The sequence below is a fragment of the Aquarana catesbeiana genome, linkage group LG02 (assembly GCF_042186555.1).
Source record: "Aquarana catesbeiana isolate 2022-GZ linkage group LG02, ASM4218655v1, whole genome shotgun sequence".
Taxonomy (NCBI): Eukaryota; Metazoa; Chordata; class Amphibia; order Anura; family Ranidae; genus Aquarana; species Aquarana catesbeiana.
Genome location: NC_133325.1, coordinates 584,856,945 through 584,872,322, shown reverse-complemented (window position 1 = coordinate 584,872,322; position 15,378 = coordinate 584,856,945). Strand labels below are relative to the sequence as shown.

At 42.9% G+C, this 15,378-nt stretch overlaps 1 protein-coding gene across 2 annotated transcripts in view; it reads right to left on the bottom strand.

Annotated features, from left to right (window-relative positions):
• Positions 1 to 310: 310 nt before the first annotated feature.
• LOC141128747 (transcription elongation factor A protein 3-like) overlaps positions 311 to 15,378 on the bottom strand; it is an 89,846-nt gene continuing 74,778 nt past the window's right edge. For both annotated transcript variants that reach the window (XM_073616213.1, XM_073616212.1), the window contains exon 17: positions 311 to 2,838. In XM_073616213.1, the coding sequence (XP_073472314.1) occupies positions 2,830 to 2,838 (9 nt within the window). In that variant the 3' untranslated portion in view covers positions 311 to 2,829. The remainder of the gene's footprint in view (positions 2,839 to 15,378) is intronic.

Below are 15,378 nucleotides of genomic sequence, written 5' to 3'. Positions count from 1 at the left end.
TCCTTCAAGGCAATGACTCTTGGCTTGAAGAAGGAACCAATCAGCAGTTTTGAAACGCATCCCATTCTGATGACCTCACTTCCGGTTTGCAGTCCAAGCTGGTTGCTGGTCCCCTCCTGCTGACGCCACTTCTGGGATTCACGTTCCACCCTGATTCTGACAGCGCGGCTGTTCCTCTAGTATCCTCAGAGCTGTGGCTTCCATCTGCTGGCTTTTCTGGAATGTTCTGCTGCTATACAGAGACACACCGGGACCACCTGCCTTTCATCATCTCTTTTGTAAATGTTTTTAACCCTTTTGGGATATTAAAAGTTTAAATTCTGCAATTAGAGGCGCCTTCTTTCTGTTTATTTGAAATACTTAGACCAGCCTGTTTGGCACCAACAATCATGCCACGTTCAAAGTCACTTAAATCCCCTTTCTTCCCCATTCTGATGCTCGGCTTGAACTTCAGCATGTCGTCTTCACCACGTCTAGATGCCTAAATGCATTTAGATTCATGCCAAGTGATTGTCTGATTAGCAATTTTTGTTACTAAGCAGATGAACAGGTGTGCCTAATAATATGGCCTGTGGGTGTATATTGCAGCCCTCACTGGAGTGCATGTATAATAATAGAAAGTGGCTGCAGGAGATCAGCAACACTGAGATGTATTAAAGGCTGAAAAAAAAAAAATTATTTTATTAAAAACAAAGGAGTGGCAGTTGTTTCCGCAGTCACTTCCCAGGGCAGCACGTGAAAGAGCCTCCACCTACCTAAAACAGGAAACACATCATCCACAATCAATAAAAAGAGTATAGTTACCTAGTCACCTTAGTTATTTGTGTTTCCTTTGGCCTAACAGGAACACCAAAACTGTTTGTTATTTAATATTGTTATCACTGGTCACACTAGGGTCCAAGGATATGAAGCTACTTCTCTGTGCTTAGAATTATGCAGACCCATACTATTTTAGCTTCCGAAAGAAAAAAAAAAAAACAATAAACAAAAAAATAGCCCTTTGATATTATTCACAGAACCCAAGTGAGTTATTAAGATGTCTCAGAACACTATAGGTGGATGGATCAGATTTATGTTTTCAGAGTATACTCTATAAACTTTAAAAAATAAACCCTTCCAGTGTTTTTAGAGGTAATTTCACAGGTCTTTGGCCTCAGCATGGATTGGGAGCTAATGGATTGCCTGAACAGCTCTACAGAACTACCACTTAGTCCAATTTTTGCATGGTGGTTCGAAATATCTAGATTGGCCTAATCACCTGTCAGAGCCTTATGGAATAAGTCCTGCAAGCCAAGCCATAGCCCCATCCTAATAGGTTGTTTCTCGCTTGTCCTCTCCTGTGCTGTCCTGGAAGAAGATCGGGGAAAACAATATTAGTTACCTGGTAACTCAATTTCCAGGAATTTTCCAGGACAATGGGAATTCCCACTCTATATTCTGTGTTGTATTATGTCATTGTTATTCCATTAGATACCTTGAGTTCTTGCTTAAAACTGAGATTAACAGGTCACTATGCTTTTATATTGATTGTAGATGAGGTCTTTCCTGTTTTAGGAAGATGGAGCCTGTCTCATGCTGTCCTGGAAGATTCCTGGAAATTGAGTTACCAGTTAGGGTTAACATATACATTCAACTTTGTTGTAGACTGTTGTAGAAACTGACTGCAAGGTAGTAAGGTAGTAACAACATCTGTATAAGCCTCTATTTGTGGCCAGGCTACGTAGGGGCAAGCCAGGGTTAAAGCTTACTAACCTACTTAGAAAAACCAGGAAACTAAAGCACGATAATATAGAGTGCCATAATGTTACCAAGTAAGATAAGCAATGGGGTTGATTTACTAAAACTGGAGAATGCAAAATCTGGTGCAGCTGTGCATGGTAGCCAATCAGCTTCTAACCTCTGCTTGTTCAATTAAGCTTTAAAAAAAAAAAAAACCTGGAAGCCGATTGGTTTCCATGCACAGCTGCACCAGATTTTGCGCTCTCCAATTTTAGTAAATCAACCCCAATATTCTTATTTCAGAACAAAAAATTAGGCTATGTAAAGGTAGGTCATCAGTTTATAGCTTAAAGAAGAAAAGCACAATGTTTTATCAAGTTTGTAAAATACTTCTGCCTCAGCTCTTCAAAAAAAAGGAAAAAGGAAACAAGATATTAATTAAAACGTCCTTGGTGATTGAAGACCAAAGTGGTTTCAGTGAGCTTCTAGCACTGAAGAACAAGATCCATTTGGCAAACGTAACTTTTGTAGTTGGAAACGTTTTCTGTTTGCAGGAGATAGTGGCTCTAAAGAACTGGTAGTACCTCTCTCCAGCTGTACATGACTGGCAGGCATATACTCATGTATCATTCTTATTTGTGTTAAATTCAAAAATGTTATCTGAACATTTTAGATAAGGCATTTACCCAAAGGTATATTCTGTAATTATTGTCTGTAAGAAAGCAATATAAAATACAAGAAATATACTCTACTCATGTCTACCAAATACATAAAGCAAGGCTGCCCATAAATGGCTCAAATAAGCAAGCAATGCTTTGGGGCAATTTTGTTCATGCTTGCAGTTATCAGGCTAATTTAATGTGCTAGAGGTGAAAACAAGCAGAATGTTGTTGGTGCTTATTACTGTATCAGTTGCCAGATTAGAGTGGACCTTTTTAAGCACTGAGCAAAAATTGTGGAGGGTCCTGATGTTCAGTCTACTCAAGTGAGGATAAGCACATTTATGGCCAGCCTCCAAAACAGACACAATCACAAAGACAGTGGAAGACAACGTTGACTCTGGAGTCACTGTAGATCACAGAACTACGTGGCTGTAACAGATGTAATCGATCAGCAAAACTGCAAGAGAAAAAAAATTGTTTAGAGCATTAAAACTGATGAAACGAATATATATGTATTCTATCATATTAGAGAGGTAAATGCATTGCTAGAGGCAAAAAGTATTTTCATATTAAGACCTTATAAAGTGAATTTGCACTTAAAAATTTACCTACCATTTATCCACTCTCTCTCCAACTCCTCTAACAAATATGTTTTGTTTTTCACTATACTAGGGGAAATTTCCTTCCAGAGTGAAAATTCCCCCTGCAAAGTGAACCGCTTATCTGCTTTTAGTGAATCAACCCCATGGCATACAGATAAATTATACTAATACAATTAAAAATAAAGAGGCATCAATGCTAACATGTGTTCATTAGCAAATGATGGCCTTAGTTATTTAACAAGTACTGATTCTAATTGTGCAGGAACCAACATCTACTAATCAGAATCCATCATTTATTGATCTTATCTCAATAGCGTGAATCATTTGCATTTTAAAAACTAGACCACATTTATTCAATAGACAAGTGGTTTGAAAAATATATTACTCTCCCATCAGTGCATTACTCCAAAGTAGTGAGGTTACCTATGGTGTTGTATTCCTTGTCTCCAAGTTTAATCATTTTAGGGCAGCATTCCCAGATTGTCCTCTCAAATTCAGTTGTGAAATCTTCTAGTACGAGTACTGTGTTTCATTTATTTTAAACTGGTTGTGAATGATTTTTGTGTGCAGTTTTTGGCTTATTTCCCTAACCTAGGTCCCTCCTGTGGGACACATGATGTGTGAATGTAAACTGCAATTGATGAGGCACAGCCTGGAATGTGATTGTGCAGCCGTGAGTTTGTTTTTTGTATTTGGAATGTGTACAAGTGTATGCATGTATGTGTAAGTATGTGTAGTGGTACCACCCCGTAGGGGCTGCTAAGTGTAGTAGTCTGTCTGTCACCCTGCACACACTTTTTAAGCATGAAAAGACATGAAAGTAGTCCTTGCACTTTTTTATTTTTTTTTGTATTTTATTGAGGGGAATTTAACTTGGATAGGGATAGGAAACCTATGAGATGCCCAGATAATTGACAGTCAAAATTGGGACCAACTCTATACACCACGGTATATACAGTGGGGACGGAAAGTATTCAGACCCCCTTACATTTTTCACTCTTTGTTATATTGCAGCCATTTGCTAAAATCATTTAAGTTAATTTTTTTCCTCATTAATGTACACACAGCACCCCATATTGACAGAAAAACACAGAATTGTTGACATTTTTGTAGATTTATTAAAAAAGAAAAACTGAAATATCACATGGTCCTAAGTATTCAGACCCTTTGCTCAGTATTTAGTAGAAGCACCCTTTTGATCTAATACAGCCATGAGTCTTTTTGGGAAAGATGCAACAAGTTTTTCCACTCCTGGATTTGGGGATCCTCTGTCATTCCTCCTTGCAGATCCTTGTAATCCATGGGCACGATCGCCCGCCGTGGTTGCCACGGGTGACAGCACATGGTAGAAAGCTACTGAATTGTAGATTTAGCACAAGTGTCCGTCCCAGCCGCGGTTGGGCAACTGGGTAAGCAGGGCGGCAATAACTTGGCAGGCAGCTCCTGCTGGTTGCTATGGACAATGGCTCTCAATGCTGTAATACTGAATGCAGGCAGAGCACATAAATCCTTCCCCTGGGTTAATTTCCTCATTTAGTGGAACAAAGTGCAGTTCCCTGGCTCAATCAACCTCAGTTGCTAGGGGCAACGGCTGGCAGGTTACCTGTGAACAGACATCCCGGACGAGCCCCCAAATGTAGGGGTGTAGTAGTCCATCTGTCATACACTTTTCAGTCATCCAGAGACATGAAAGCAGTGCATGCACTTGTTTTTTTTTTTGTATTTTATTGAGGGGAATTTAACTTGGTGTCAGGGCTGGGCTCAGCCCTTCCTTCTCTGAGCTGGCCGCTCAGCTGTCGGCTAATTGCCAGCTCTCATCTCTCTCCACAGTTACTCAGCTGTTGTCCATATCCTGCTCATCAGTCCTGCCTACTTAAGCCGTCGAGTCAGAGGGTCTCTGCCTTCGCCTTGGTCAACATCACAAGAACCATCTCCTGCGTTCCTGTTTAAAGACTGGCTTTGCTGACATCCCTTCTAGCTCCAGATCCTGCTTGCTGTTCCACTACTTTGATCCCTGACCTCTGGCTTGGCTGACTATCCGTTCTGGTTACTGAACTCTGGCTATGTTTTGACTACATTTGTTCTTTTTACTTTTATTATTAAACAAGTGTGATTTAACTGTACTTCTGTCATGGTCTGATTTCATGGTTTCTGACACTTGGATATGGATAGGAAATTTATGAGCTGCCCAGATAATTGACAGTCAAAATTGGGACCAACTATATACACCATGATATATACAATCTCCTCTTCTCCTCCTGCACTCCCTTGCTTGCAGAGCCCAGGCCCGAGGTAACCCCCCCAGACTAATGGGTTAACCTCAAGGGCCACCGACAGCCTAACACTTTATCTCCAGCTTCCACCCAAACTCCACTGCCCCAGCTAGGATGACCCTATTTACGTATTTAAGGGGGCCTGCCCCCTGCCAACCCATCTGTTGGGGATTGGTCAGGGCCCTCAGAATACTCTGAGCAGCTCCTCCTCACCTCCAAACCCATTCTTCTGGAAGTTTCTAGCAAGTTCCAAAAGTAGGGGGAGGTCTCAGAGATGCTGCCTGTGAGTCATCCAGCCCTCCTTAAGTCACTTAAACCCTGACCCAGAAAAACACAGGCTTGGCTGCCAGCCAAGCCAAACAATTTCCCTATTCTAACAGAAATTCTACTCTAGCACACTAGAGGTCAGTGTGAGGCTAAAAAAATATCCAGTGTAAATTTCTTTCCATTTCACCACGTCTGGGGAGCCTCAGGTGCTATGTACAGTCTGCTATACAAGTTAATGGTTTCCTGAACACAGAAATTGTGCATTCAGGAAATACACTAGGGAAATATAGGTAAATGTTGATTTATGGCAGCAGTAGCTAATGACTCCCACTGCTGCATCCATGTCCAGTGGGGAGCGAGAGGAGAGATCTGCTGCTTTTGTGCACATGACTGGATCGAGATTGGGATCAGGAAAGTATAAGGCGGGACTGGAGGGGGATCCTGTGCACAGAAGCTTTTTCACCTTGATGTAGAGAATGCATTATAGCAGTGGTTCTCAACTCCTGTCCTCAGAACCCACTAACAGGCCAGATTTTAAGTATTACCTTGGGGAGATGCAGACTAGAATACTGCAATCACTGAGCAGCAAATTATATCACCTGTGATGTATTTCAGTTACCTTTCAAACCTGGTCTGTTAGTGGGTCCTGAGGACAGGAGTTGAGAAACACTGCCTTAGGGCAAAAAGTCCTCTACCTTTACAGCCACTTTAAATTTACATCCTAGAACTACATCACTACATCAAAAGGTATTACAATTTAGGGGAATTACATTTTATCCAAAAAAATAAGATGTTTAATCTTAGAGGGAAGCAAACATAATTATTAAATACAGAATATGTTTATAGGATAAAGATATTATCCACAAAGAGTTGATAATCATTCTGATTTACTGAGAACCATCAAACAGCACACCCCCAACCTATACTCCAATGGGACAATTGACTATAGGAAATGTTTCCAAATGTGTCTCTTTTATTCTACAGGCATTTAAATCTCAATGAAAAAGCCATTGTTGTCCAAAACCAAAAGATGCGAGTTGTGACTAACCAGATACAAATACTGGACTCACATTGGTACTATCACATCACAGGCCATTTGTTTTGTGCTTCAAAAACATTCACGTGGTACTGCGCACACAGTATCCCCACAGAAGGATTATTATTATTAGGGAAACAAAACTGTTCTAAAAAATAAATCACAACCAACTTAGCGCTGAATATGTGAAAGCATTTTTGATAAAAAATACATGATTCATTTTTTTTCATTCAACCAGTGGGTTGAACAAAAAAAAAATATATATCCAATCCCCCCATTAACACAATTGATGTGGATGGGGAAATCCTCATGCTGTGCTATTGTATTCTGCTGGCAAGGAGCCTTCCCCGCCGGCAGATTACAATGGTCAGTGTTGCCAGCTATAACTGGTGGCACAGATAATTCAGGAAAAAAACAACAAGCTGGTTGTACACAAGTGATTTTTTAGATCGACTTGTGCACAACCAGCTAGCCCATACATGGATCAAAATTCAGCTAGTCCCTGCTGAAGGGCAGTGGTCATGGCACCATCTGTCACTGAGGACAGACCTCTTATACTTTTGTCATCGTACTGCTAATGAGCATCTATTACCGCTAATACCCATCCTTTGGTAATGATGACATTTGCATTTTATCAGTATACCATTGACCTTTTAGACTCTTTTATGTGATAACATTTATCACAAACACTCACTGCTTTTGATGCTGGAGGGGGAAGTGATGTATTTGATGAGTGATGGATTTGTAAAGCAATCAATAATATTAAACCCCAAACCAAAAATGTAATATATTGTACCTTAGCAGTCATTAAGATGTGGTGAGAAAAAAAATTGACTCGCGCTCAAAGCAAAAACTAACATGTGTATGACTGAAGAGAAGTACTCAGCCTATATATAAAAATATAAACATATGATAAGTGTGACAAACTGAATACTAGGTTGGGAGATTGATCCCACTTCCCCTTAAAGGAATATATTCAATAACAAATCAAATTCATACATAAAACCGTGAGGGATTGCAGTATATAAAAAAAGAAATAATATCTTATTTTGGAGAAAATATAAAAAAAAGGGTAAAAAAAGGAGGGAAAGTCCATATGCAAAAAAACACCCTACAAGTGCTGTGGTAATGCAAAAAAAAGTGCAAAAAAAGTCCAATTTAAATGAAATCCCAGATGTGTGGGTCCACCACCATAAATGAAGTGCCTGGCCGCTTACCGGAACCCCATGACCCCCCGTTACAGAGGGTCTAAATGGGCATTGTAGTCCTGCTGCTTCGGACAGCTCGGGAACCAGAATGATGACCAGATTGGAACCTCTGAAACTGTAATGCTGAAAAGGCTGTATTGCGGATGGATCCACAGGGAAAGGCAAAACTCAGCCCTCAATGGAGTGTGGACATCATATAGGGAAACAGAAGAAGGCTCCCATAGTGTAAAATCAATTGGTATTTATTAAAAAAACATAGTAAACACTCACATGTAAAAAGCAATTATCCTCTGATGAAAGGCAGTCTGTGACACCGGCCGGATGTTCACAGGCCGCCCGTCCTGCTGGAGTACAACGATGGAGGAAGGTGACGCGATGACACTGCTCAGCCCTACGCTGCGTTTCGCAAAAGGATTGCGTCTTCCAGGGGCACGGGTGGTGCATCGCGTCACCTCCCTTAAATAATAACAATAAATGAAAAAAGAGCCTCGCTCTGGGTTCCGTTGGAACCGGATATCCGCGTTCGTGTGGAGCGCAGGAGGTTAGACACAAGGGCGCACGCGCGCCCTGCATCACAGCTCCGATCACGTGATGCGGTGTCGGATCGTACGTAAGGGAAGCCCAGGGCGGAGTGAAAGCAAACAAAGGATTCCAAAGCGCCTGCGCGCTCTGAATCTTAGATTATGTCACATGACAATAGGTTAGGTAAACGGCTGGATCGCCCTACTGTGCATAGGCAGCAGAGACCAGACACAGCAGGGGGGGGGGAGGGGGGGCTTGGACGGGAAAACGCCAACATTTACATATGAACATTAGGTTCTCCCGCCAAGCCCCGCCAAAAGGGAATGCACAGCCCAGAGGGGGCCCACAATCCACCAAACCAGCGTGCGTCCGCACTGAGGTGGACAAGCCACATCATACCACCCCATATTATATAACCTATGAGTGGTGACACACATACAAAAAGTTAAAAATGAGACCTCTGGGGACATGACAGTGGCCAACCCAAATATTGCATACAGAATGCAATATTTGGGAATGTATTCCTGAATGCATATATGAATCGTGTATGAATAAAGAATATGTACACAAATCTTTAGTGTAAAAAAGACAAATAATAATAATAAAAATATATAAAAAAGGGAGAGATGTGGAGTTAATCCATAGGTCGAGTATCTGCTACAATTATGTATACTAGAGATATGTGAAAAGGGGGGGGGACTCAACTGGGCCAAAACTCAGAAATTTTATCAAAGTCCTCATCCACAAACTATGACAATAAAGCCAAAATTAATTGTGTTGGTGCATACTACCAAAAAAATTTTTTTGGTAAGGAAATATGAAACCGAAGCGCAACAGGTGTTCCAATTATGTGAACCCAGAGCGGTGGCTTTAACAACGGATTCATAAATACAGTATATTTGTATCACATGATCAAATATTGACATAAGATTATATGATAAAAAGAAGAGAAATTTGAAAAAGGAGGGGGGGGGGTGGTGGTGTGGGGGGGGGGGTTGGGGGGAACAAAAGAAAGACCCACAATAAATTAGGCGTTATTGATGAAGGCATTTACGTCGGTATCGACGTTCATGCCAAATGGCACGTAACTTTTGACTTTGTATATCCAGGACATCTCTAACTTAGAGATCTCCCTAATGAGTGAACTGCCTCCCCAGTGGGGTTTATACTTGTCAATTCCTACAAAAAGTGTTTTAGAGGGGTCTCTACTGTGGACCTGATCATAATGTCTGGAGACAGGGTGTTTATCATAACCTCTTCTTATATTCCCTATGTGTTCATTCAAACGAACACGTAGGGCCCTTTTGGTCCTCCATATATATTGGAGCCCACAGGGACATTGTAGGAGATAGACCACCCCTTCAGAACAGCACGTAATAAATGGTTCAATGTCATGTGAACGCCCTGTGCTGGTAGATGTAAATGTTGTGATGCGTCTGGATCTATTTATGTTGAGAGAACACACTTGGCATTTTCCACACTTATAAAACCCCGTCAGATTTTGGAGAAAAGATCTAGTTTCTTGTGAGGGGTCTTGAACTGTAGGTGCTACCCTATTTCCCAAGGATGCTGCTTCCTTGAATATCACTCTAGAGTTGGATGGTAGAATGGTCTTAAGAGCTGCATCACTACCAAGAACGTGCCAGTGCTTACATATTAGTTGCTTGATCGCACGGTGTTGCACTGAGAAAGTGGTGATGAATGGGACAGTGCCTGAGACCTCCATCCTACGTCTAGAAACATCAGAAAGTAGATCAGCCCTGTCCCTATCCCTTGCTGATTTAACCGCCTGAGAGAGGGAGAGCTGATCGTATCCCTTCTCTAGGAATCTTTTGGTCAGAATGGATGCTTGATGGTCAAAAGTAGCTATATCTGAGCAATTGCGTCTGAGGCGCAAAAATTGTCCTGGGGGATGGCCTTAATCCAGGGTTCGTGGTGGCAACTGTCTACAGAAATGTAGGCATTTCTGTCCGTTGTCTTGAAATATGTGGATGTCACGAACTGTCCATTCACGATCTGGATCTTCAAGTCCAGGAAGTGGATGGCATCCTGGCTGGCCTCAAAATTAAACTTGATGCCTCGATTATTGGCATTCAGGGTGTTCATAAAGCCATGGAGTTCGGCCTCACATCCATCCCATAGGAGGAGGAGGTCGTCAATATATCTAGCCCACAGGAGCACCTCAGGTCTTCTGGGGGCGTCGACGACGTCCTCCTCCCACTTGGCCATGAAAATATTGGCCAAGCTATCTCAATCACGTCCCGGGTGGGCAAATATATTGATACTCAATCACGTCCCGGGTGGGCAAATATATTGATACTCAATCACGTCCCGGGTGGGCAAATATATTGATACTCAATCACGTCCCGGGTGGGCAAATATATTGATACTCAATCACGTCCCGGGTGGGCAAATATATTGATTATTTCCTACAACCGTTGGTGGGAAGGATACCATCGTACATTAAGGATACCAAACAGGTGATTAACACACTCTCTAACATCACCCCCAGGGAGGGTCTCTGGATGGTGACCGCGGATGTTTCATCCCTCTATACCATCATCCCCCACCAACTGGGCCTAGAGGCAGTTGAACTGTTCCTGAACCGAGATTCTGGTTTACCCCCTATATAAACTCAATTTATCATGGAACTTTTGCAATATGCTGCCAGCCATAGCTACTTCTGGTTTGAACACCAATTTTATCGGCAGGACCGCGGAGTAGCTATGGGGGCCAAGTACGCCCCTAGTTTGGCCAATATTTTCATGGCCAAGTGGGAGGAGGACGTCGTCGACGCCCCCAGAAGACCTGAGGTGTTCCTGTGGGCTAGATATATTGACGACGTCCTCCTCCTATGGGATGGATGTGAGGCCGAACTCCATGGCTTTATGAACACCCTGAATGCCAATAATCGAGGCATCAAGTTTAATTTTGAGGCCAGCCAGGATGCCATCCACTTCCTGGACTTGAAAATCCAGATCGTGGATGGACAGTTCGTGACATCCACATATTTCAAGACAACGGACAGAAATGCCTACATTTCTGTAGACAGTTGCCACCACGAACCCTGGATTAAGGCCATCCCCCAGGACAATTTTTGCGCCTCAGACGCAATTGCTCAGATATAGCTACCTTTGACCATCAAGCATCCATTCTGACCAAAAGATTCCTAGAGAAGGGATACGATCAGCTCTCCCTCTCTCAGGCGGTTAAATCAGCAAGGGATAGGGACAGGGCTGATCTACTTTCTGATGTTTCTAGACGTAGGATGGAGGTCTCAGACACTGTCCCATTCATCACCACTTTCTCAGTGCAACACTGTGGGATCAAGCAACTAATACGTAAGCACTGGCACGTTCTTGGTAGTGATGCAGCTCTTAAGACCATTCTACCATCCAACCCTAGAGTGATATTCAAGGGAGCAGCATCCTTGGGAAATAGGGTAGCACCTACAGTTCAAGACCCCCCACAAGAAACTAGATCTTTTCTCCAAAATCTGACGGGGTTTTATAAGTGTGGAAAATGCCAAGTGTGTTCTCTCAACATCAATAGATCCAGACGCATCACAACATTTACATCTACCAGCACAGGGCGTTCACATGACATTGAACCATTTATTACGTGCTGTTCTGAAGGGGTGGTCTATCTCCTACAATGTCCCTGTGGGCTCCAATATATAGGGAGGACCAAAAGGGCCCTACGTGTTCGTTTGAATGAACACATAGGGAATATAAGAAGAGGTTATGATAAACACCCTGTCTCCAGACATTACGATCAGGTCCACAGTAGAGACCCCTCTAAAACACTTTTTGTAGGAATTGACAAGTATAAACCCCACTGGCGAGGCAGTTCACTCATTAGGGAGATCTCTAAGTTAGAGATGTCCTGGATATACAAAGTCAAAAGTTACGTGCCATTTGGCATGAACGTCGATACCGACGTAAATGCCTTCATCAATAACGCCTAATTTATTGTGGGTCTTTCTTTTGTTCCCCCCAACCCCCCCCCCCCACACCACCACCCCCCCCCTCCTTTTTCAAATTTCTCTTCTTTTTATCATATAATCTTATGTTAATATTTGATCATGTGATACAAATATACTGTATTTATGAATCCGTTGTTAAAGCCACCGCTCTGGGTTCACATAATTGGAACACCTGTTGCGCTTCGGTTTCATATTTCCTTACCAAAAAAATTTTTTTGGTAGTATGCACCAACACAATTAATTTTGGCTTTATTGTCATAGTTTGTGGATGAGGACTTTGATAAAATTTCTGAGTTTTGGCCCAGTTGAGTCCCCCCCCCCCTTTTCACATATCTCTAGTATACATAATTGTAGCAGATACTCGACCTATGGATTAACTCCACATCTCTCCCTTTTTTATATATTTTTATTATTATTATTTGTCTTTTTTACACTAAAGATTTGTGTACATATTCTTTATTCATACACGATTCATACATGCATTTAGGAATACATTCCCAAATATTGCATTCTGTATGCAATATTTGGGTTGGCCACTGTCATGTCCCCAGAGGTCTCATTTTTAACTTTTTGTATGTGTGTCACCACTCATTGGTTATATAATATGGGGTGGTATGATGTGGCTTGTCCACCTCAGTGCGGACGCACGCTGGTTTGGTGGATTGTGGGCCCCCTCTGGGCTGTGCATTCCCTTTTGGCGGGGCTTGGCGGGAGAACCTAATGTTCATATGTAAATGTTGGCGTTTTCCTGTCCAAAACCCCCAACCCCCCCCCCCCCCCTGCTGTGTCTGGTCTCTGCTGCCTATGCGCAGTAGGGCGATCCAGCCGTTTACCTAACCTATTGTCATGTGACATAATCTAAGATTCAGAGCGTGCAGGCGCTTTGGAATCCTTTGTTTGCTTTCACTCCGCCCTGGGCTTCCCTTACGTACGATCCGACGCCGCATCACGTGATCGGAGCTGTGATGCAGGGCGCGCATGCGCCCTTGTGTCTAACCTCCTGCGCTCCACACGAACGCGGATATCCGGTTCCAACGGAACCCAGAGCGAGGCTCTTTTTTCATTTATTGTTATTATTTAAGGGAGGTGACGCGATGCACCGCCCGTGCCCCTGGAAGACGCAATCCTTTTGCGAAACGCAGCGTAGGGCTGAGCGGTGTCATCGCGTCACCTTCCTCCATCGTTGTACTCCAGCAGGACGGGCAGCCTGTGAACATCCGGCCGGTGTCACAGACTGCCTTTCATCAGAGGATAATTGCTTTTTACATGTGAGTGTTTACTATGTTTTTTTTAATAAATACCAATTGATTTTACACTATGGGAGCCTTCTTCTGTTTCCCTATATGATGTCCACACTCCATTGAGGGCTGAGTTTTGCCTTTCCCTGTGGATCCATCCGCAATACAGCCTTTTCAGCATTACAGTTTCAGAGGTTCCAATCTGGTCATCATTCTGGTTCCCGAGCTGTCCGAAGCAGCAGGACTACAATGCCCAAAGCTTCCTGATGACGCAAATTTGATTGCGAAACGCGTAGAGGCTGCTGGGAGATTATCGTACCCACGTGACCGGGAACGAACGGGGTTTGGAGAGGACGCGAACGCAAACAGGGGGAAACGTAAGCGGCAACGGAGACCATCTAGCACACACTAGACGAACCGGGCTGCAGTGCCCACCCGTCCTTAACTGCGGGAAAAGCTCGGTGCCGGCCTAATGGCACTTGGAAATGTGAGTGCAAAGTGTTTTTTATGTATGGAATAAAGGTTTTAAACGTTATTGCGCGATGATGGTTTTTTATCCGTTTGCATGAGGAACATTGAGGACCTGGTATAGATATTGGAGAAAAGTTTCCTTTGAGTGGAGTGGTTATCCCTGTTAATGAACCAAAGGTGCAGTTTTAAAGATTAATCTGGTGAGTGGCAAATCTCACAGGTGGTGGTGAAGCACTAAGTCACTTTTAATCTGATACCACACACAAGAGCACGCCGCCCACGGCAATTATAACGGATGATTCGCAACACATATGAAGAAGAGTCTATCATGATGTGACATATGTCACTGGACTTTTTATATGATTTAAAGTATTTGGATTAAGTTGTTGTTCACATGTGATGAATTATACAAACATATGATTATTGTATAAATGAGATATAACCTGTTAGGTGGATGGTGAACTAAATTAGGCTATTGAGATAGCACATACACAGGCAATATAGAGAGCACAGATGGGAGCAGCGCATCCACTCACATAGCACTTTTAATTTAATTTTTTCTCTAAAAAATTTTTTTGGATGCAGCAGCTATAAATATCACTTACACCATTTTTGATAGGATAGTTTTTGCGCCAGTGACACATATATTTTCACAAATGCCCATTTACTGACAGCTGCCCCACTCAACCCAGCACCCCCAAATAGAAATAGCTTAAAGGGTAACTCCACTTTCATGGGGAGGGGGGAATAGCAAATAAAAAAAAAAAATATAGCATAAACAACTGCGACACAAGTCATATTGTAATTAAATGTTATTAAAAATGTAATTAAAAAAATTCTGCAGCTCTATAATTTTCTGTGTGTAATGCAATATGCCTACCTGGAGGTGAGTACACAGAATCAGTGCTGTATTTTGGCCTAGGCCAACAAGGCCCAGGCCTAGGGCAGCACTTTGTGGGGGGGCGGCGGCCACGCCACCCCCCGCACGAAAAAAGCCCCCCCCCGCCTCCCGAGTCAGTCCATTGCTTTGCTGGCCGAGCATCTCTTACATGGAGCACACACAGCGTGTGCTCACAGTTCCCCCCTCCCCTTCCCCTCTGCACAGACAGGAGAGAGAGAACTTGTCAGCGTCTCCTCCGGTGTTGTGATTCCCAGGCCGCTCAGATTGTCTTCAGTGGGCAGACTCAGCTACAGTCTGCATATCCTGGAGGGTGAGAGTAAAATCCCCATCCTCTTCACTGTCTCTCCTTGAAAACCTAACACAGGGCTTATCTGTGCTCCCACTTAGTTTCTCCTATCATCTCCCTGTTATCTGAAATACGACTCTCTGATAATTAACCCTTTGTGTCCTTGCTGTGCTTTACTACTCTGTTTCAATGGACACATGTACACTGC